This window comes from Aquarana catesbeiana, linkage group LG03 (genome assembly GCF_042186555.1).
Source record: "Aquarana catesbeiana isolate 2022-GZ linkage group LG03, ASM4218655v1, whole genome shotgun sequence".
NCBI lineage: Eukaryota > Metazoa > Chordata > Amphibia > Anura > Ranidae > Aquarana > Aquarana catesbeiana.
In genome coordinates this window covers 655,080,425-655,103,383 of record NC_133326.1, presented here as the reverse complement: position 1 = coordinate 655,103,383, position 22,959 = coordinate 655,080,425, and the positions used below count along the sequence as shown (strand labels likewise).

Below are 22,959 nucleotides of genomic sequence, written 5' to 3'. Positions count from 1 at the left end.
CTCGTGTGGGCGCGTGCCCGCGCTCTCGTGTCCTGCTGCTGCGTCCACTGATACAGACAGCAGGACTCGCGCCCCCCCCCCCCCTGGCTCCCGCGTCATTGGATTTGATTGAGAGCAGCGGGATGCTAACAATCTATCCAATGTGGACCCGAGACAGTGGCTAGAGCTGGTGTGCTCGTCCCTGTCGCTAAAAGACCGGATTCAGGTAAGTAAAAAAGGGGCTCTGGGGGGCAGCTGCATCACAAGAGGTATGCATAGAATGCATTAAGGTGAAAAATCTCAAGGGTTTACAACCCCTTAAGGGAGGAAGGTAAATATTAGAGCAGGTGAGCTTCACTTAGGGTTGGGGGAATTAATCAATGGACCATTGTACCAAAGATCGATTTGTCCATTAACTCATAGGGAGACATATGCAAGAACTGGCATTTCCACGTCATGAATGTTATTATGGAGATCTTGTTAAATAGAGGTGAAATCTAGACATAGCTGCTGATTAATAATTTTCCTTTTAGCAGCCATATTGGAGTCTGTTTTTAAAGGTGGATTTGAATGAAGCTCTATGCTGCACTTCCAACATGTATGAGTATTGGTAGGAGCCATGTCTACTGAAAGTTCAGATCTGAAGGGCCTCTAAATATCCGATTAAATTTCACTTTGCATATACTTTTTTTTACTTTATCTATATTTGGACTGATAGTAACCCATTGGGGTTGATTTACTAAAACCGGAAAGTGCAAGATCTGGTGCAGCTGTGCATTGTAGCCAATCCGTTTCTAACTTCAGTTTGTTCAATTAAGATTTGACAAAAAAAAACTGGAAGCTGATTGGTTTCTATGCAGAGCTGTACTACATTTTGCGCTCTCCAGTTTTAGTAAATAACCTCCCTTATTGTAAAGCACGTTTTTCATCAAAGTTAATGTTTTTTTGTTTTTTGTTTTTTCATCTGTAATCTCTTGGCTTTTTGGAGGACATCCAGAACAGGAAGGACGGCATGATGGTCAAGTGTTTCCCCTCAATTTCTTTCCCGGTGACATTGGTGATCCGGACAATTTGAGAGGGTGAATCTTAGTTATGGAGACGCAGACCACAGTAAAACCCTGACAGTATTGCTAACCCCTCACCTCGCCTAAAACCCCATTACTCTCTAAAATAAGCCATAGCACTAGTTAAAGGCAGATTTTTTTGATTTAAAAATAACATACTTGCCTGGTCTGTGCAGCAGCCCTGATCCTCCTCCTTCTCGGGTCCCCCACTGGCGCTCCTGTCCCCTCCCTCCTGCCTAGTGCCCTCATAGCAAGCAGTTTGCTATGGGGGCACCTAAGCAGGCTCGCTCCCGAGCCGCTGCTCTGTGTGTCCATTCACACATGGAGCATGGCTCAGCCCTGCCCCCACTCTCTCACTGGCTGTGATTGACAGTAGCAGGAGCCAATGACTACCGCTGCTGTCTCAGCCAATGAGGAGGTAGAGACCCAGGAGAGGGGGGGGGGGCTGCAGGCACTACTGCATACAATGCATGAAGGTAAAAAAAACCTTCAGTCTTTAGAAACACTTTTAGCCCTATTCTTCTGCTTGCTTCCTCATTCTGCACCCGGAGTCTGTCTGTGCCGAAGGTATGCAACACTGAGATCATAGTGCCAGAACAATCCTGTATGTCCAGATTGATTCTTCCCCACAATAACTGATCATTCCCTCTTCCAGGAAGGACTCCGTGTACTGGAGGGCCTTGCAGCCTCAGGTTTGCGTTCGATCCGCTTTGCCAAAGAAGTGCCCGGCCTTCAAAGTGTCATTGCCAATGACTTCTCATCAAGTGCCGTAGAGCTGATCAAACGGAATATAAAGTACAACGACGTGGAGAACCTGGTGACAGCCAGCTACAGTGATGCCAGGTTAGGTTGCATTAAAAAGTAGCGTTTAGGTGAAACTATGGAGATCTCCATCCTTATGGGCTGCACCAACTTTCATAAGCCTGCAGCGTAGAAACCGGAGGCATCAGTGCTTTGTGCTGCGGTGATGTCACAGCTTCCTAGGAATTTAATAGGTTGAGATCACAAAATTAACCCCCCTGGCGGTATTCCCGAGTTTGGCTCGGGGTGGATTTTCAGTACCAAAAGCGGTAACCCTGAGCCAGACTCGGGATCGCATCGCAGGATCCATGTAGAGGTTACTTACCTTGTCCCCTGAATCCTGCGATGTCTCCCCGCTGTGATCTGCGAGCCGCCGTGTCTCGCTCGATTCACAGTGCCGAGCTCCGTTCCCTGCGAGCGTTGCGACGCACGGGGACAGAGTTTGGCGCCAAATTCAAAAAGTAAAAAATACAGTATAGATACAGCATACTGTAATCTTACACATTACAGTACTGTATCAAATAATTACACATCTCCTTTGTCCCTAGTGGTCTGCCCAGTGTCCTGCATGCAGTTTTATATTATAAAAACTGTTCTTTCTGCCTGGAAACTGGAGATTGTCCATAGCAACCAAAACTGTCCCTTTACATCAAAAGCAGTTTTAGACCAGCTAGAAAACAGCGATAATAAATTAGAATCACTCGCAGAATTGAGTGATAGTGATTTGTGGGGAGATCCGTCATCAAACACTAAAAGTAACGAAAGCGACAATTCTGCAACTGAGCAAATTTCAGTGTTTTTGATTTGATTACATTATTGAATAATTTGTATTATTATTTGTTATAATTATTTATAGTTTATTTTATTATATTATAATTTTTGATTTTGTTTTTCAAACTTTATCATACCCGGGATGTCTACTAGACTCTTGTTTGGACAGATTTAAGTGAATCATTCCAAAGAATTACAGGCCTATAATATAAAATGCCAAATTTCTGTGCAAAATAATTGTACCGCTTTCAGCACCTAAAATCTGAAATAATCATACCGCCAGGGAGGTCAAAAACTAAAAAGAGAAGGCGCTGCCATCTCACTGTAACGATTAAAAACACAATGGTTGAAAGAGGAATGCACTCACAAGGGTTAACGTGGTGCAAGCAGATCATCTGTATCCTTTGAAAGCCAGAAGCTGTTGGCAGGGGGTACAGGAGGGATGGATGAGCCATCAGTCACCGCTACTATCATAGCCACTTCAGCCCCGGACCATTTGGCTAGCCAAAGACCAGGGCGTTTTTTGCGATTCAGCACTGCGTCGCTTTAACTGACAATTGCGCGACGTGGCTCCCAAACAAAATTGACGTCCTTTTTTCCCCACAAATTAGAGCTTTCTTTTGGTGGTATTTGATCACCTCTGCGGTTTTTATTTTTTGCGCTATAAACAAAAAAAGAGCGACAATTTTGGAAAAAAAAGCAATATTTTTTACATTTTGCTATAATAAATATCCCCAAAAAATATATAAAAAAAACATTTTTTTCCCTCAGTTTAGGCCGATCCGTATTCTTCTACATACTTTTGGTAAAAAAAAAAAATCGTAATAAGCGTTTGATTGGTTTGCGCAAAAGTTATAGCGTCTACAAAATAGGGGATAGTTTTATGGCATTTTTATTAATAATTTTTCTTTTTTTACTAGTAATGGCGGCGATCTGCGATTTTTATCGAGACTGCGACATTATGGCGGACAGATCGGACACTTTTGGCGCTATTTTGGGACCATTCACATTTTATACAGCGGTCGGTGCAATTAAGAATGCACTGATTACTGTGTAAATGTGACTGGCAGGGAAGGGGTTACCCAGTAGGGGGCGCTGCAGGGGTTAAGTGTGTCCTAGGGAGTGATTCTAACTGGGGGGGGCTGGGCTACATGTGTCACGATACTGATCACCACTCCCGATTACAGGGAGCTGTGATCAGTGTCCTGTCACTAGGCAGAATGGGGAAATGCTTGTTTACATCAGGATTTCCCTGTTCTTCCTCTCCGTGAGACGATCGCGGGTATCCCCGCGGACATTGAGTCTGCGGGACCCGCGATCACACTCACGGAGCTCGCACGCCCACAATGCTGCATCCTAAAAGGCAACGTACAGGTACTTTAATATGGCTGTACGTGCCATTCTGCCGACGTATATCGGCGTGAGCCGGTCGGCAAGGGGATAGGCTGCCACATCGATCAAATGACCCGCAATCTGGAGTTCCGGGTCCCGATCATTAGTACGGGGCCGGGGGCACTTGGTGAGACCCCAGTCTCTGTGCTGGGAGTGTGCCGTGTGACACGCACAAAGGGAGATGAGCATATATGTACGGATAAAAAAAGCCCAGTGCAGTGGGGCCTCATATATGTGTTACATCGGCAGGATGGAGTTTATCATGTATTTCTCAGGGACTTCATGAAAGCACTTGTAAAGCTTAAGGTTTTTGTTTTTTTATTAATATTAAAATTACAAACATGGTATACTTACCTTCTCTGTGGTTTTGCACAGAACGGTCCAGAACCTACGCTTCTTGGGTACCCCCCCCGTTGGCGTTCCTTTTCTCGGTGTGCCAAAAATCTATAAGAGTGCACCTGCAAGCTCGCTCCCGAACACTGCTGTGCGCATCTTTTGACACACACAGCGTGGTGTGAAGATGGTATAGATGGGCATTAGGGGCAGCAATGTTATCTGTTGACTGCCAGATTTAGTGACAAATGAGATGGAATATAGAGACTGTGAAATAATTTGGGCGCATTGAAGTGTTACATAAATGTATACTTAATAGGGAATTGTGTATAGAAAGCTAACATTCTCTGCTCCCAAATTTTCAGGCTGTTGATGTACAATAGGATGGCGAAACAAGATCGATTTGATGTCATAGATCTAGATCCCTATGGAAGTCCGGCTATGTTTCTGGATGCAGCAGTGCAGAGTGTCTGTGATGGAGGTAGGTGATTGTTCTGTGATATCCATGAAGATGAGCACAACTAAAAGACTTACAACTGTCAGAGACCACTGCTTACCTCCCCTCCCCAGAGAGAAAGGGTCCCACTCTGCAGCATGCTGACATATTGCAGGCATTTCTATTCGGGCTGTGCCTGCTTGCTACAGAAAAAGAACCATAAATAATTGAAAACATTTTTGTTTTGATGCATCTGATATGTATGTAGCTGATTTAAACTGAAAGTTCATTTGGGCTTTGAATTAAATTCCTGTAGGAATAAGGCCCAGCCAGTTTAGATGGTAATATATAGATTGTGATAACAAATCTTTTAAAGAAGACATTATAACTGTGTGCTTACTGAAGAAAAAAAAACAAAAAAAAAACGCCACAATGCCCTTTTATATACCTCTTGAATGGTACCAGAGAAGGGGTGGCCAGGATTAATATTGACTTTTCTATTTTATTATAATTAACTAGGTCATTAGTGCTGCTACCCCTTAGCCTTTTTGACTGGACCATGGTTAGATTGTCTCCTGTACCTTTACAGTTAAGCCAGAAACCTCACCCCCCCCCCCCCTCTTCATCCTGCAGGGCTGTTGTGTGTTACCTGCACTGATATGGCAGTGCTAGCGGGAAATAACGGCGAGACGTGTTACGCGAAATATGGAGCCATGTCCTTAAAGTCTAGGTTCTGTCATGAAATGGTAAGTTATGTGTCCAGTTTGTGGGAGGGCAGGTAACCTGCTGACTTGTATGCAAAAATAAGAAGATAAATGTAACTAGTAGACCATCAAAAGGCGTGATTGGTATGCAACTTAATCTAAGTAGGGAAGATCGCTGATCCTCCTCCACCCCCCTTTTTTCCTCCTATATTAGAATCTTTTTCTGGGAGAGGTTACCTATTTCTGGCAGGTAGCCTCTAGGTTTCCATAGAAGTTCATCCCCTCTCCCACCTGCAATCTCCTGGGATACGTCGCATGTCCCAGGAGGCTGCGGGACAACTCGCAAAGCACATCGCTTTGGGGAAGCCATCTGTGAAACACTAGGAAGTCACTACCGGCTTCCCACAAGCAAGATGGCGACGCTGGGGACCCCGAAGACCAGCAAAGAACTGGCCCAGATGATGACCGCTCCGAATCTCTGGGCTGGTAAATGTCTGTATATTAAAGTCAGCAGCTACAGTATTTGCAGCTGCTGACTTTTAATTTTATTTTATAAAATTGACCGTAGCTCCACCTTTTAGGTAGTAATGGCATACAGAAAAATCTAAACCATGCACCTAATCAAATAAAGATAAGAGAGTTCTAAGGAAAATCTGTATGCAATATCCTGACTTTAATACATACCAAGCATATCATAAATAGGTTGTAAATGCTTATTAAATAACAAACACATTATGCTTACCTGCTCTGTGCAAGGGTTTTGCACAGAGCGGCCCCAATCCTCTTCTGGGGTCCCCCGGAGGTGCTCCTCCCCTCCTCTTAATCGAGTGCGTCCACGGAGAGACGCTTTCCATGGACACAGATAGCAAGACACGGCCCCACCCACTTGGGTCACTGGATTTAAATGGCAGCAGAGGGAGCCAATGGCTGCGCTGCTATCAATCTATCCACTGAGGACCCGAGAAAGCGGCTGGATTGATCGGGCTCATATAAGAAAAAGGGGGGCGGCCTCTAGGGGCCAGCTGCAGCACAGGAGGTTTTTCACCTTAATGCATAGAATGCTTTAAGGTGAAAAACCACGAGGGTTTACAACTCCTTTTGAACTGTTGACAATGTTGTCATCCAATTGTCATTTGGTTTGAACCTGCTGACTCGTGTTCCATAACCCTCAAGCAACTTTCACTCATCAGTTTGCCCACAGAAAATCTCTGTTTCCCTGTAGAGAGACACATTGGGAAGATTTACTAAAACTGGAGCAAACAGAATCTGGTGCAGCTGTGCATGGTAACCAATCAGCTTCCAGGTTTTATCATCAAAGCTCAATTGAACAAGATGAATTTAGAAGCTGATTGGTTACTAAGCACAGCTGCACCAGTTTTAGTCAATCCTCCCCATTCTTTTTTGTGTTAATAGGAATTTCAGACTTCTACTTAAAAATAAAAAAATAAAAAGTAATAATCCAGTTATTTATCTATTAAAATATTATTTTGTTTATATACAGTCGGTACAAATGCCCTAGTCTATCATTATATTAGCACCCTGAGTCGGAACCATGAGCCAATTGTGTTTCTATTACTTTGCACTGTGCTTACATGAGAGTGGTGCACAGGGATGATGTCATCAGTAAGTGCGCTGCTCCATCATTGCTCGGTCAGTAGGCTGTGGAAGGCGGTTTTAAACAATCGGAACTTCAGGCAACTTGTCCTGTAGTCATCCATTTGATGGGTGTTGTGATTTGGTGCCGGAGGGGGGGTTTTAGCTCCAAGAGTAAGATAGGACATGTATGTTAGACATATAAGTCAGTTTTTAGTATTATGATGTTTTTCTGGAGTTCCACTTTAAATGCAGTCTAGACAAGTGAAAGCGAGCATCTGATTGGTTACTAAAGGAAACTTCAATTGTTCCTTTTTAAAATGCACGAAGCCTGAAATTACTGGTCACTGTGTTCATCCTTCCATCACTGTTTGTTTTTGATAAATAAGCATGGGCCTTCTGTATAAAGCAGGGGTCTCAAATTGGTGGCCCTCCAGCTGTTGCGAAACTACAAGCCCCATCATGCCTCTGCCTGTGGGAGTAGTACTGCTAACTCTCAGCCTCGCAATGCCTCATGGGACTTGTAGTTTTGCAACAGCTGGAGGGCCGCCAGTTTGAGGCCCCCTGGTATAAAGTGTCTTGAAAGAAGAACCATGTGTGATGCCTTTACGAGCCAATCCAGTCCTTCGTTTCTTATGTATAAAACAGGTTAGAAGAACAAAGGGAGCGTCTGATTGTATGTTAGCAGGAACACCTCTTTGTTTCATACATTTTTTTTTTTGTTAAATGAGGCCGGTCTCTTCTTCAGGCTCTGCGCATCCTGTTACACGCCTTGGATTTGCGTTCCAACTGTTACCAACGTTACATAGTCCCCCTGATCAGCATCTCTGCCGATTTCTACATCCGCGTGTTTGTGCGAGTCTTCACAGGTCAGGCAAAAGTAAAGATGTCCGCCAGGTGAGCCGATCGTTTTCACTGTTTACAGACGACCTGAAGCAGTTTTGTGTTCTAGTCCATGAAATGTGATTGCTTCCTTCCCGTTTCTATATATAGCAAACAAACCTTGGTGTACAACTGCGTGGGCTGTGGAACGTTCCATTTGCAGCGTATGGGTAGAGCCATTGCCCATGGAAACAAGTGAGTTCTCTTCTTATTGAAGATTTGTAAAGTAATCACTTCAAGAATGGGGTTAAGGTTTGTACAAGTTATAATCACAAAGTCATCCAAGAATTGTGACAATCCCTCCACTCCCACAATTTTCATTAGAAAATCTGAAGGATGACACAAAAGAAATATAATTTTACAATAAACATACAATTTTATTGAAAAAAATAAATAAATGAAAAGACAATCAAAAACCCATTGTGGAATTAAAATGGTTGTAAAGGCAGAAGGTTTCTTAATCTTAATGCATAATATAAAGCTGCAATTTAATAAATGTGAGCTTTTGGGTTTAATACTGCTTTAAAAATAAAAAATAAAAATCTATAGCAAATACTCAGGCCAAACCAAGAAAAGAAAACCTATCAAAACCATATCGGAGAGCCTTGCAAAGACATGGCAAAAGACCCCTGTGGTGACTGGATACCCTTTAGGCTCTGTTTCCACTAGTGCGACTTTTCATGCGACTTGGGACTGAAAAGTCGCATGACAAATTGTTTCCCATGATTTCCAATGAGTACCGTTCATATCTGTGCGACTTCAAAGTAGTCCCTGCACTACTTTGGTCCCACTTTGATGCGACTTGAGGTCCATAGATACAGGCATTGCTTCAAATCGCAGTAAAAAATCGCGGCAAAATCGCGCGACTTTGGGGACGCAATAGTGGAAACATAGCCTTAGTCCTGAAGGAAATGGGTTCAGCGTGCCTGTGCTCATTCAGTGAAGGTGAGAGCCCCTAGAAGGACCGAGAAACAGGGGTTAAGTAGCTGCCTTGTCTTCACCAGAGCACCCGGCATGGGATGATGGGCTTTGCTGACGACTCCCAGGTTGCATTCCTCAAACTCAACAAAGCAGGCAACCTACTGGAGACTGAGAACAGACAGTACATGGAAGAAAGTCTATTGCAGCACAGGGTGGCTGAGCTCAGTAGGAGTAATAGTTACAAGTCTCTTGTAACATGGATATACTAAGCATAGAAGGAAGTATATAGGAGACAGAAGTGTAGACTGGATGCTGGCCCGGGGTGTACAAGGAAGCTACAGGTGCAGGTACACTGGTTACCAACTGGAGAGCACAGAAAATTACACAGGTGTTGGCATGTAAGTTGTTGGCTGTAACGCACAGGCAATCACACAGGTTTCAGAGGAAGGGGGTCTCCAAACTTTCTAAACAAAGGGCCAGTTTACTGTCCTTCAGACTTAAGGAGGGCCGGACTGTGGCCATTGAGTGAGTAGAAAAGGTCCCAACGTCAGGGAGAATAAACAGTGCCCCGTCTTTGGTGTCAGTGGGAGGAATTGGGCCCTATCATTGGTGCCATTGGGAGGAATTCTGCCCCTTCATTGGTGTCGGTGGGGGGGGGGACTTGTGCCCCATTGATGGTATCAGTGGATGTAAATTGTGCCCCAAGGGTTGGATAAAAGCAGGCAAAGGGCTGCATCTGCCCCCCAGGCCATAGTTTGGAGACCACTGTCTTAGAGAATTGCTAGAGTGGGGAACATGCAGGGGTCCTAGAGCATGTTCTGGATGTCACTAGGAGACACCAGGGGGCTTGAGAACTAGCTTGGTGACATTTTCCTTGAATACCAACCAAGACATATGCTGGTCATATGGGACAGAGCTAGTAGCCTTGCATAGAGGAGAAGAGCCGCAGCTGGAACATGGCACAGTTGAATCTTACTGGAAGATTTGAAAATTTACCTTCACCTCTCGTTTTGGTGACTGCTGTACTTTTCTATCCTGATGACCATAGTCCCAGGGCAAAAAAAGGGTGAATTTCTCCCCGCTCCATCTAAAACTGAAAATTAAAACGTTTGGGTGCACATTAATGACCAATGCTTTCTTGCCTTTTTTTAATGGACTGATGCAATGTGCTGGGAGTTAGATTCCCAGGGAAGCGCTACTGTAACACCCTCAACTGTTGGTTTTTTTTTTTTTTTTTTTTTTTTTTTTTTTTTTTTTTTAGCAGTTGAATGCTGGTCTTTCTTGGTAAAACCTTTCTTCTATATGGTCTCTCCTTCTCCACTTCTTTAGTACAATCTCCAGGCAACAATGTAGGGCTTGCTCAATCAAACAGGTGTTTTAATGTGGTGTGAATCCAAAGGAACTACAGCACTGCCCTTGATTTATAATACATGATAAAAAAGCAAACTTCTAAACTCCAAAAAAAAGTCATTCTGCAGTATCAATAGAATTCATATAGTCCATAAATATCAATAGTGCTCAAAAATTATTATAAAGTGCTCCGTGCTTAATCAAAAATGAAAGTGTCCATTGATCCTGTTCCATTGAGGACTCATAATGACATGCTCCCCTCCTATGTTCACCTACTCACCAACAGTAGATGAAACAGTAAATGGTGATATTTATGGACTATATGAATTGTATTGATACTGCAGAATCACTTTTTTTGAGTTTTTAGAAGATTGCTTTTTTATAATGTATTATGGATTATAACGCAGGGGCAGCGCTGTAGTTCCTTTGGATTCATATCACAGGGTATATATAGTATCACTATATATTGTAGTGATACTAAAGTCTTATTTCTTTTTTTAGTTAATAATAACAAACATGTTATACTTGCCTGCTCTGTGCAGTGGTGTTGCACAGAGCGACCCCGATCCTCATCTCAGGTCCCTCTTCTGTGCTCCTGGCCCCTCCCTCCTGTTCAGTGCCCCCACAGCAAGCAGCTTGTTATGGGGCCATCCCGAGCTGAGCCACAGCTCCCTGTGTCCATTCAGACACGGAGCCACAGTTCGGCCACGCCCCCTTTCTCTCCTTATTGGCTAACTGACTTTGACAGCAGTGACACCGATGGCGCCACTCTGCTGTCTCAGCCAATCGGGAGGGGAGTCCTGGGCAGCCGAGACACTCCTGCAACATCGCTGGATTTAGATGGGGCTCAGGTAAGTATTAGGGGGGCTGCTGCACACAGGGTTTTTTTATCTTAATGCATTAAGATTAAAAACCTTCTGACTTTACAACCACTTTAAACCTATAACACAGCAGCAGCCATTTAATCTAATTTTGTTTTGATTTCCACTTAAATAGGACCCATAGCGTGGGTGCATCGCCATGATAAAACTTTTCTTCTGTTTTGGCTGGAGTTTTCTTTTTAAATAAAGCCTTCTTCCCCCAACAGCGTGAAGCACTCAGCTGGCTGTGGTCCTCCTGTGGGAATGAACTGTGAGTTTTGCCGGCAGCGACATCAGGTACTGCTTCATCCATGTGCTCTGTGTTCATATATGTACATCACTAATGCTCACCAAACATATAATTGGGATTGTATAATATTTAAACAGTCTGCTTTTAGTTTTTACCAAGACTATGTAATACAAGGACCTACCTAAACGATCTGTTCAATTTGTATACAATCAGGCAGGCTCTTGCACTACATAGTGTAAGATTGGATTCGCACCATAAGTACCATATTTTATGGAAATCGTTTTAACTTTCATACGTAACTTTTACATATGGTATGATATGATTTAACAGTTTCTACTGGGATATACTGGGGTAAGGCAAGGGGGGGGGGTCATCCATTTGATAGCAATAGCCTTACTTGCACCACATAGTTGTTGGTAGATCTGAAGGAGATTGTACAATCAAATTGAAACATGGGTGCTGAGCTTGGTGACTGATATAGCTTTATTTTTGTTGCAGGTGGGAGGTCCCATCTGGGCCGAGGCACTCCATGACAAAGAGTTTGTGCAAAGAGTTCTGTCCGCTTCAGAGCGCAACCCAAAGAGGTTCGGGACGTCTGAAAGAATTGAGGGGATGCTCAGCGTGGTCACCGAGGTGAGAGCATGAATGTCTTGTATGTGGAAGTCTTGCAAGGCAAAAGGGATTACAATGCTTAGATGTGCTGCCATACATCTTCTCCTATCACTATGGGGGAGATTTACTAAAACTGGAGCACAATCAGCTTCTAACTTCAGCTTGTTCAGTTTAGCTTTGACAATAAAACCTGGAAGCTGATTGGTTTGTATGCAGAGCTGCACCAGACTGTGCAAGCTCCAGTTTTAGTAAATCCCACCCCTCCATTGTGCATCTAAAGCAAAGCCCCAATAAAAACACACAGTAGTGTTCTCTGCTCCCCTTTTACATCATACCCCCCGTAGTGTCCTCGGCACCTCCCATACAGTAGTGTCATCCTGCCATGCCCTCCTTCACATCACCCCCCCCCCCCTACTGTAGTGTCCTCTGCTCCTCCCTCTTCATAGCAGTGTCTTTTGCCCCCTTCACAACCCCCCACTGCACTGTAGTGTCCTCTCCCCCCTCTCAAACCAGTGTCCTCTGTCCCCCCTTTCACATCACCTCCCCACTGTAATGTTATCTGCCCTTCTACACCCCCATAGCAGTGTCCTGTTAACCCTCCCCCCCTCTACCTCAAGCAGTGTCCTCTGTCCCCCTTCACATCACCCCCCACTGTAGTGTTCTCTGCCCTTCTGCACCCTCGTAACAGTGTCCTCTGTCCCCCCCTTCACATCACCTCCCCACTGTAATGTTCTCCGCCCCTTTACACCCCCAAAGCAGTGTCCTCTGTCCCCCTTCACATCACCCCCACTGTAGTGTTCTGTGCCCTTCTGCACCCCCAAAGCAGTGTCCTCTGTCCCCCTTCACATCACCCCCACTGTAGTGTTCTGTGCCCTTCTGCACCCCCAAAGCAGTGTCCTCTGTCTCCTACACCTACACACACACACGCACACACACACCACAGTGTATAGGTAGTACTCTCCTACCTGACACTGGTGTACTGCAGAGATTGTGAGTTATCACAGTACTAGATGGAGGGTGGTAGCTGCCGGAGTTAACTTTTCACATTAATAAGCTGGTGATTGGTTGCTAGGACCGCCCAACTTCCTAGCAACTAATCACCTGCTGGTTAATGTGAAAAGTTTACTCTGGCATCTCCCACCATCTATTCAGTTCTGTGATAATTCCTGCTTGCAGTAAGAGGAGAGCGGGGGGGAGAGAGAGAAGTATCGGCAATGCAGGGCCATGTTTGTGAGCTAACTGTCGGCTGCCCATGGTCGGCGGATAGATTGCAGTCGACAGCTTGCTGACCCCGCCGTAGAGCTTGTGCAAGTGTCCAACCCCGGTATGCAAGGTTACCTATGAGTTATTTTAGTTTTCTCTTGTGTATCTTTTTCTTGATGTGTCTGAGGATGATTCTTGGAGCTATCAAAGTTAAAAGATCTGTAAAGCCTGACAGTTTGTCCTATCAGCTGTCTAACCTTTGACCCTCCCTGTCCTAATCTGAGTAGGCTCTGTGTGAGATCAGGCAGTTAACTTCAGGTGATCTTTGACATTCAAGTTGGAGTGTTGAGCTCAGACACCGTAAGTAAAGCTAGACAATGGGGACTTAAATCGTCGTCTTTAAAGCGGAGCTCCAGCCCCCCATCAAAAACTAAAAGTCAGCAGCTACAAATACTGTAGCTGCTGACTTTAATATTAGGACAATGTCGGCACCCCAGCTGATTTTTCCATTGGCCCTCGGGTGCTGTCGCCGCCGTCGCCATTCCTTGTAACGGAAACCGGAAGTGAAGCCTTGCGGCTTCAAAGCCGGCTCTCTACGGTGCATGCGCGAAGCACGCTGCGCTTTGTGAATAGCCCTGCAGCAGGGAAAGGAGGAGGGGGGCCGAAATTACGGGGGACCTCGCCGAGGCAAGGTCACCCGAAAGTGGGGGCGGGTACCTGTCAAAAACCAATACCCGCCCCCCCCCCCCCCCCAAAAGGTGCCAAATGTGGCAGCGGAGGGGTGGAGGAAGGAAACAAGCGGAGCTTCCCCTTTTGGGTGGAGCTCCGCTTTAAGATGAGCTGCAAATTTATGCTAATAAAAGGTATACAGCTTTTGTAAAAATGTAATGTCCACATCAATGAATGGTTGCATTGAAGTCTTCAGAGCATTGCAACTGTGATCAGTGAGGTCCGTGTACAACACAAGGCCCCCCCCCCCCAGCCCAGGTCCGCATGAAGGTATGGACTTTCTGTTATGAGGCTAGAGGAAGTATATGTGGGGTGACATCACTGCACTTATGCCAGTCTAGTCTATTGCAGTGGCAGATATGAGACATGTAGTCTTTACAGCCTTAATGTGTAGTCACATTAAGGCTGACAGTTGCCCAGCCAGCTACCTTCATTCAGTCTCCCAGCTTCTCGGTGCGCATTGGGGGCGGTAAGCCAGTTGACAGATCATCAGCCGTCGGATTGCAGGAGATCTTTTAAACTAGAATTAAACTGCAAAATATATATATATATATATATATATATATATATATATATATATATATATATATATATATATACAAATGAGCCACTTTGAGCTGTTGGCCATAATGTTCTAGTATGCACCACATATTGGCACATTATGGCAGCCTGTCAAATGATCCCCTCCAGCATTGCTCTGGTCACGGGTGCTTCCATCCCAATCTTTACAGATTACTTTTCCTAAAGGTTTGCTTTAAAAATATTCTCAGTTTTCATTAAAAAAAAGAAGCTGCTGAAAGGTATGCAGGTACTTTTTCCTATAGCAGTTTTAAAAGAATAGTCTGTTTTGGACCATGTTTCCTATTCCACCCATGTTTAGGGTGCAACACATGCTCCATCTTTAAAACCCACACTGCCATTCCACTAAATTGTGTGGTGTTTCCTGCAGGAGAATCCTGTCTTTTTTAGTGCAACTGTGTGGCTCCGCCTGCACAGTTTCGTCATGCCGGCCGGGAACAGTTTACAAATGATGGCTTCAAGTGTCATCTGCCACCACAGATATTCCTTTTAAGTGCCCCCATACTGCCAAAATGCCAGGTCATCCAGACAGGGCAGAGCTTCTGTACTTCTTGTAGTATCAGGGTTTGCTGCCTCCTCCCTCCCGCATGGTACTGTTGGTCAGTGAGGTAGTTCATCATAGTGACTGGCTAATAGGAATGTGTAGTGGGCTGGAGGGAACAGCAAAGCTTTGACTTGGGAAGTGTATAATTTTCACTTTCTGCCTATCAAAATTGCAATTTCACTACTTCAAGGGAAGAACCTGCTGTTCAACACGTGCGAAATGTATCTGACCTCACAGCGGATATAATACCCGTTTTTATATTGTTTCCACATGACAGGAGTTGGATATCCCGCTATATTACACCTTGGACAATCTGAGCAGTACAATCCGCTGCAGCACCCCCGGACTGCTCCCATTCAGGTGAGGATCCAACTTATAGATTGATGTGATATAATACAGCTGTGATCCTCCTGGATGGCACTATGCTGTATAGGAAACAGGCGGGGGAAGGCAAGCAATGCCATAGGAAAAGCTTTAGGGCTCATTAAAGTGCAAAAATGCACATCCTGTTATTTTTAGGCAGCCTATTGGAATAAATGGCAGAACATAATGAAAATTGGACATGAACCATCTTTGGTAAGATAATGCACCACAAAGCACTACCGTGCATTGCAACACAGGTACATTTCCTTTAATGCATTGGGGTGCCATTCATAATGACGTCCAATGCAAAATGAATGGCAGTGCATGTGACTTGCGTTACCAGAATGCAGACATGTGAATAGGCCCCCTGGGGTATCGTATAGAGCAGGGATATGCAATTAGCGGACCTCCAGCTGTTGCAAAACTACAAGTCCCATCATGCCTCTGCCTCTGGGTGTCATGCTTGTGGCTGTCAGTCTTGCTATGCCTCATGGGACTTGTAGTTCTGCAACAGCTGGAGGTCAGCTAATTGTATATCCCTGGTGGCCAAAAGTTTTGAGAAGGACACAAATATTAATTTTCACAAAGTCCGCTGCTTCATTTTTTTTTTTTTTTTTTATGATGGCAATTTGCGTATACTCCAGAATGTTATGAAGAGTGATCCGATGAATTGCTAGTTAATTGCAAAGTCCATCTTTGCCATGAAAATCTATGAAAACTTAATCCCATAAAAAACATTTCCACTGCATTTCAGCCCTGCCACAAAAGCTCAAGCTGACATCATGTCAGTGATTCTCTTTTTAACACAGGTGTCATTGTTGATGGGGACAAGGCTGGAAATCACTTTGTAATGCTGATTGAGTTAGAATATCAGACTGGAAGCTTTAAAAGGAGGTTGGTGCTTGAAATCATTGTTTTTCCCTCTGTTAACCATGGTTACCTGCAAGGAAACATGTGCAGTCATCATTGCTTTGCACAAAAAGGGATTCCTAGGCAAGATTATTGCTGCTGCTAAGATTGCACCTAAATCAACCATTATCGGAAGTTCAAGAAGAGAGCTTCATTTGTTGTGAAGAAGGCTTCAGGGTGCCCAAGAAAGTCCAGCAAGCGCCTGGACCGTCTCCTACAGCTGTGGGGTCGGGGCACCACCAGTGCAGAACTTGCTCAAGAATGGCAGCAGACAGGTGTGAGTACATCTGCACGCACAGTGAGCAGAAGACTTTTGGAGGATGGCCTGGTGTCAAGAAAGGCAACAAAGAAGCCACTTCTCTCCAGGAAAAACATCAGGGACAGACTGATATTCTGCAAAAGGTACAGGGATTGGACTGCTGAGGACTGGGGTAAAGACATTTTTTTTTCTGTGATGAATCCCCTTTCCAAATGTTTGGAGTATCCAGAAAAACCCTTGTCCGGAGAAGAAAAGGTGAGCACTACCATCAGTCCTGTGTCATGCCAACAGTAAAGCATCCTGAGACCATTCATGTGTGGGGTTGCTTCTCAGCCGAGGGAGTGGGCTCACTCACAATTTTGCCTAAGAACACAGCCATGAATAAAGAATGGTACAAAAACATCCTCCGAGAGCAACTTCTCCCAACCTTCCAAGAACAGTTTGAGGAACAATGCCTCCTCCCACGAGGGAGCACCTTGCCATAAGGCAAAAGTGATAACTAAGTGGCTTGGGGAACAAAACATCAACGTTTTGGGTGCATGGCCAGGAAAGTCCCCAGACCTTAATCTCATTGAGAACTTGTGGACAATCCTCAAGAGGCGGGTGAACAAAAAAAAAAAAACACAAATTCTAACAAACTCCAAGCATTGATTATGCAAGAATGGGCTGCCATCAGTCAGAATGTGGCCCAGAAGTTGATTGACAGAATGCCGGGGTGAATTGCAGAGGTCTTGAAAAAGAAGGGTCAACACTGCAAATATTGACTCTTTGAATAAACCTAATGTAATAGTCAATAAAAGCTTTTGACACTTATGAAATGCTTGTAATTAAACTTCAGTATACCATAGTAACATCTGACAAAAAGGAGGGGCGTGGCCTGGACAGCAATGTGAGAGGACGTGTGTGACCAGAGCTCCGCTTGTGGCGATCCTTCTACCCTTATCCTGCACCTAAAATCAGCCTGAAACTCACCCAAACTCTGTGTATCGGCGGCGCAGACATACCGGATCATGTCCCCTCCAAAGAGAAACACCGCGGCCTCCTCTTCCCTGGACAGATACCGGAGGACGGAGCGGGACACAGAGGAGCAAGATGGCGCCGCGCCAGCAACACACGCGGCACCCCCCTCAGATCCAACAGCAGACGGAACGGCTAAGGTACTGGAAGCTATTTCATTATGCCAGACTACCCTAACGTCTAAAATTGAGGAAGTTAAGGTGGACATATCCCTTATTAGACATGATATGACTAAACTAAGGGAGAGGGTCACTGAAGCTGAGACCAGGATAGGGCAGGCGGAGGACATTTTACATCCTTTGCAGCATTCTTATGAGGACTTGCAGAGACAGATACAGCAACTTGCACAGAAGCATGATGACCTTGAGAACCGGTCTCGCAGATCCAATCTGCGATTCATTGGCCTGCCTGAGGGCGCGGAGGGTGCAGACCCTGCCACCTTCCTTGAGAAAATCCTGATAAACGCATATGGCAGAGATACCTTCTCTACTACTTTTGTGGTGGAGCGCGCTCACCGCATGCCGGCACGCCGTCCACCCAAAGGAGCACCACCCCGTACCTTTATTGCAAAACTACTGAACTTTAAAGATCGTGACGCTGTACTTCGAATGGCCAGGCTCAAGGGCAACATTCCCTTTCAATCTGGATTCATATCAGCATTCCCGGATTTCTCTGCTGAGGTGCAGAGGCAGTGAGCACGTTTCACAGAGGTCAAACATCGCCTACGTGCACACCACATTAAATATGCAATGCTGTTTCCAGCTCGCCTCCGCGTGGTTGGAGAAGATCGAGCGCACTTTTTTGAGGATCCTGCTATGGCCTCGGAATGGATAGATCAACAGGATGCTGCAAGAAATCGCCCAGCATGACAGCCCTATCGCCCTAATACTGATGTAAGTGCCTTCTTTTATTCTACCAGGACATCTTCCTACCTCACCTATTATACCCACCGTCCTTTACCATATAATACCCGCCTACATAACACCACCGCATGATCAGGAATACTTTGAATCTACAATGACTAAAGCCCAATACCTACATGCTACTTGGTCCCCCGGCCCAAAGTTGTTCTGATTGGACTTCCGTCATCATGACTTTCCAATTTTCAGAACGTCCGTTAGCCCATATTCAGGGCCGCCAAATTAACCTCAATAGATGGTCTTTGCAGCGGACATGTTGCAATTGGTGATGACACATAGTCTGGAACATGGAACTGCTCGTCTCTCCCCATCGCTAAACCATCACACCCCGACACGGGGGGTGCTTCAAGACCACACCATAACCCTGGACACCTCTCCTCATTTTTATTTTTCCTTTTTTCTTTTTCCCCCTTTTTTGGTGAAAATACTTTAAGTTTTGATGCCACAGCGGAGCATAGGCTCAGGTTAATGCGACATACCCACGGCAGTGGGTCGCAGAGGATACACGTTCTCCATTGCTGGATTACTATCCAGAATCTGTTCGCACCCAAAGGTTGCTGGTTATACCGCCACCGGCGTTGCCAAATGGGCTCCTGCTGGTGGGGGCACGTTCAAAAGTGCAATACTTTTTTTTTTTTTTTCCTTGATTGCTATATGCGATTAATTTTTTGTCACTGCACTAGTTTTGGGATGCATACCCCAGTCAAGTTTGGGAGGCTGAGGGTAGGGAGGGGGGTAAAGGGTAATGTTAATTCAAGAAACATGTTTAATGTTATTTCTTGTCTCAGGATGCTAATACATAGTCATTTCCCTGCAAGGAAAAGAACAGAGTTATGTCTACCATGGTGCGAAGTGTGGTGGGGTGCATGCCCCCATAATATTTCACATTCATCCTTCCAATATTTGCCAATAGAGCATTATGGCTAATGTAAAATTTCTCTCCTGGAACGTCCGGGGGCTCCGGGATGAAATCAAACGCACAGCGATATTTAATATACTCAAGTCATACAGAGCGGACATTATAGTCCTCGTAGAAACGCATGCCACAGGACAACTTCAACGAGCCTTGAAGCGCCCCTGGATTGGCTGGGCGTTCCACTCCACCCACACTCCGTACTCCCGGGGAATTTCAATTCTCATAGCTAAAACATCTGACAAAAAGATCTAAAAACACTGAAGCAGCAGACTTTGTCAATTCATTTTTGTGTCATTCTCAAAACTTTTGGTCACAGCTGTACAGCAAGCACTGCAAATTTACAAAAAAAAGAAAAAAAGAGCGTAGCGCTTGTAGTAAATACCATCTCCCCCATTTCCCTCACATCTGCAGCAATTCCTGGCTGTCAAAATGATAGAACTCAGTGTTTATAAACATTGTTCAGACGTGAGATGGAGATACAAGGTAACACTGTTATCTTTTGTATTTACCTGTTCAGTTCATCTGCAGATGTCAGTTAAAGCAGATTCTCCAGCCCTGCCCCCTCTCTCCACTGTTTTTTTTTTTTTATCCCCCCCCTACAGTGAGGTGGGATCTGCACATTTCAGATACTTTCCCATCTAGCAGCTCCAGCCATTGTCCTTCTGATATCCTCTCATGCTCCTGCCACTGCTCTTTTCTGCATTGCCATGTTGTTTCTGACATCATCGAGAGGCCCGCTGGCTGTTTCGGGTTGTGTGGGCGGGCCTCCCGATGACACGCCATTAGATCCCGCCCATCTTCTTCTCTGCACATGACATGACATCCAAACACTTCTTTCTCAAAAAAAAGTGTAAAAAAAAAAAAAAGTAGCCACTATACAGGTAGTGGAGTGGAGGAGGGGTGAGCAGGAGGCACTTTCGTTTTTAGGCTGAAGATCCGCTTTAAAATAACCTGACCAGAAAAAAGAAAAGTGGGGTGTGGTGTTTTTTTGTTTATTTTTTTAATTAAAATTTGTTCCTATTTAACCCTTGGTTTACTGTAATTAATCCTAGTTAACTTCTCCTTCCCTTACCTATCATTTTTCTTTTATTGTTTATTTGTTATTTCTGTTTTTAATTTAATATTTCTAAACTTTTATTCATTCATTTTTTCAGTGTCGCAGTAAAAAAAAAAAGCACAAAATCGGAAAAAAAGCCTTTGTAAATAACTTTGCAATACTTTGTACCAGAATCATAATTTTAGTGTCACTTTAAACAGGATTCATTTTTAGAATAAAATTCGATACATTTCATCTAAGTAACACTATTTTTTTTTTTTTCCAATCCAACACTAATCAAAGTAGAAATAAGTGTTCTTGTATATGCCTTCTCCTGGATCAACTGTGGGTATAGGATTGTGTATATGGGATTGTATTTTTTATATATATATATATATATATATATATATATATATATATATATATATATATATATATATATATATATATATATACACACACACACACACCCTTTTATTGGTTGAACTGGAGGGACTTGTGTCATTTTAGTTTTTAACCAGACTAACTATGTATATCTAAATATTGTTACTTTTTTGTCTATATATTTTTGTAAGATTTTTTGCTGAACAAACTGGCCAATAGCCGGAATGTAAAAATTTGCTCTGGTCCATAGAGGACATACAGGGGGAGAGCTGAAATGGTTAAATCAACCCTGTTGGACAAAGCACAGATTCACTTTAAAGTGGAACTTCAGTCATTTTTTTCATATTTACATCTATTAAATCTTCTGCCCTTGTTGTTGTTTTAACTTTGGATAGTAAAACATTTTTTTTTTCTGCCAGTAAATACCTTGTACAGCCCACTTCCTTTTTCTTGCCTGGTCATTAGCCTAGGCTTATGACATCATACACAGCTCTCTCTCTCACTCTACTGAGCGTTTGCCAGGAAGGGAGGGGGGATGAGTCATAAGAGGGCCAATGAGAGCTGCAGAGCTGGAGGTGTGTCTGTGTAAATCCAGGAAGTGAATAGGCAGCAGCTTCAGCTGCCCACAGTTAAAATGGTTGCAGCCAGACTTGGTGGACGGAGGTTTCTGCAGCATGTTCGGCAAGTACAGAATCACAGTTTATATAAAATAATATGCATGGAAGCTTCAGAATGGCAAAGATGTTTTTATTACAAATTATGTAAGCAGACTGCAGTTATTCTTTAACTACAACATATGGGAGCCAGGATAAGGGACTTTCTCAGTCATCTCCATCCTTCGCTGCTTAGTGAGTGATTACCAAACATGCAGCCATTCCCCTGCCCATACACTTGGCTTGCATAATTATTCTGGATCAGCAACTTTTCTGATGCAAGCATGACTGCCCTGAAAATTGCAGGTTTTAAAAAAAACCCAACCAAGGCCAGCCATTCCAAGTTCCTAATACCCTAGTCCTTTACCGACATAGAGATCTACTACAGTATTACCATTGTGAGATGTATTTTCACCTCGATATGCCTTCATAAGTCTGTATTATATGGTGAACTGTCCTCTGTTCCAGGTCTGCCCTGCTGCATGCTGGGTACAAGGTCTCCCTGTCACATGCTTGTCAGAACGCCATCAAAACTGACGCGCCACCCTCTGTCATCTGGGATATAATGAGGTGCTGGGTGAGTCCTCATTTCTTTTTTTATGTTTGTATCTGTGAAAGTTTTAAACTGGCCATACACTAGTGGATTTTTTTTTAATGAACATTCGTACGAAAGTTCTCAGTACTTTCAGTGACCTGACATTCGATTTTTTTTTTTTTTCTTTTTTTGGAATGAATGTAACTTTTCCAACGAAAAACCACAAACACGGATTTGTTCATTTGAGGAAAAGTGGTCCATCGTGCTTCCTCCAATTTTTCTTGTCGCAATCAAAAACAAACGTAGATTTGACCCCACTAAAATATTTAGAAAATTTGAAAGTTTTTAAAGCATTTTGAACAGAATTTTACTATTGTATGGCCAGCTTGAATTGGTCAAAAGGTTCTTTTATTTATTTTTTTATTTATTTATTTATTTACAGTGGAACCTGTTAACGAGTGTTTTAAAAGACTAGCAACTTTTTAAAATTTTTTTTATTTTAAATTCTGACTCAGTTTGCGAGTGTTGTCTCGCAAAACGAGCAAAATTCAAGCTAATGGGAGGTGCAGTACTGTATTTAGCCAGAGGTGGGGGGGCGCCGGGGATACTCAGAACGGTTCTGAGCCGTTCGGAAATACTTGAATGACTCGGAAATACTCCGTTCCCGAGTGTTTCCGAGCTGCCCCCGAGTATTTCCGAGGCTCTCCGGCGCCCCCCCCACCTCTGGCCACATGCAGTATTGCATGTAATAGAAGTCAATGCGAAACGAATTATCTTAATTTCCATTGACTTCTATGGGGGAAACTTGCTTTGATATGCGAGTGCTTTGGATTAGAAGCATTCTCCTTGAACGGATTATGCTCCTAATCCAAGGTTCCACTGTACCTGAATGCATTCTCTACATTAAGGTAAAAAAAATCTTTCAGAAGTCCCCCCCTGTAAACACTTACTTGAGTCCCATCTA

General features: G+C 44.0%; 1 protein-coding gene across 3 annotated transcripts in view; it reads left to right on the top strand.

Moving 5' to 3' along the window:
* The window catches only part of TRMT1 (tRNA methyltransferase 1), a 40,737-nt gene that overhangs the window by 9,184 nt on the left and 8,594 nt on the right, over positions 1-22,959 (top strand). For all 3 annotated transcript variants that reach the window (XM_073622732.1, XM_073622731.1, XM_073622733.1), the window contains exons 5-13: positions 1,699-1,886; positions 4,706-4,821; positions 5,410-5,522; positions 7,822-7,970; positions 8,067-8,150; positions 11,314-11,383; positions 11,835-11,969; positions 15,281-15,363; positions 21,929-22,037. In XM_073622732.1, coding sequence (XP_073478833.1) covers positions 1,699-1,886; positions 4,706-4,821; positions 5,410-5,522; positions 7,822-7,970; positions 8,067-8,150; positions 11,314-11,383; positions 11,835-11,969; positions 15,281-15,363; positions 21,929-22,037 — 1,047 coding nt within the window. The remainder of the gene's footprint in view (positions 1-1,698; positions 1,887-4,705; positions 4,822-5,409; positions 5,523-7,821; positions 7,971-8,066; positions 8,151-11,313; positions 11,384-11,834; positions 11,970-15,280; positions 15,364-21,928; positions 22,038-22,959) is intronic.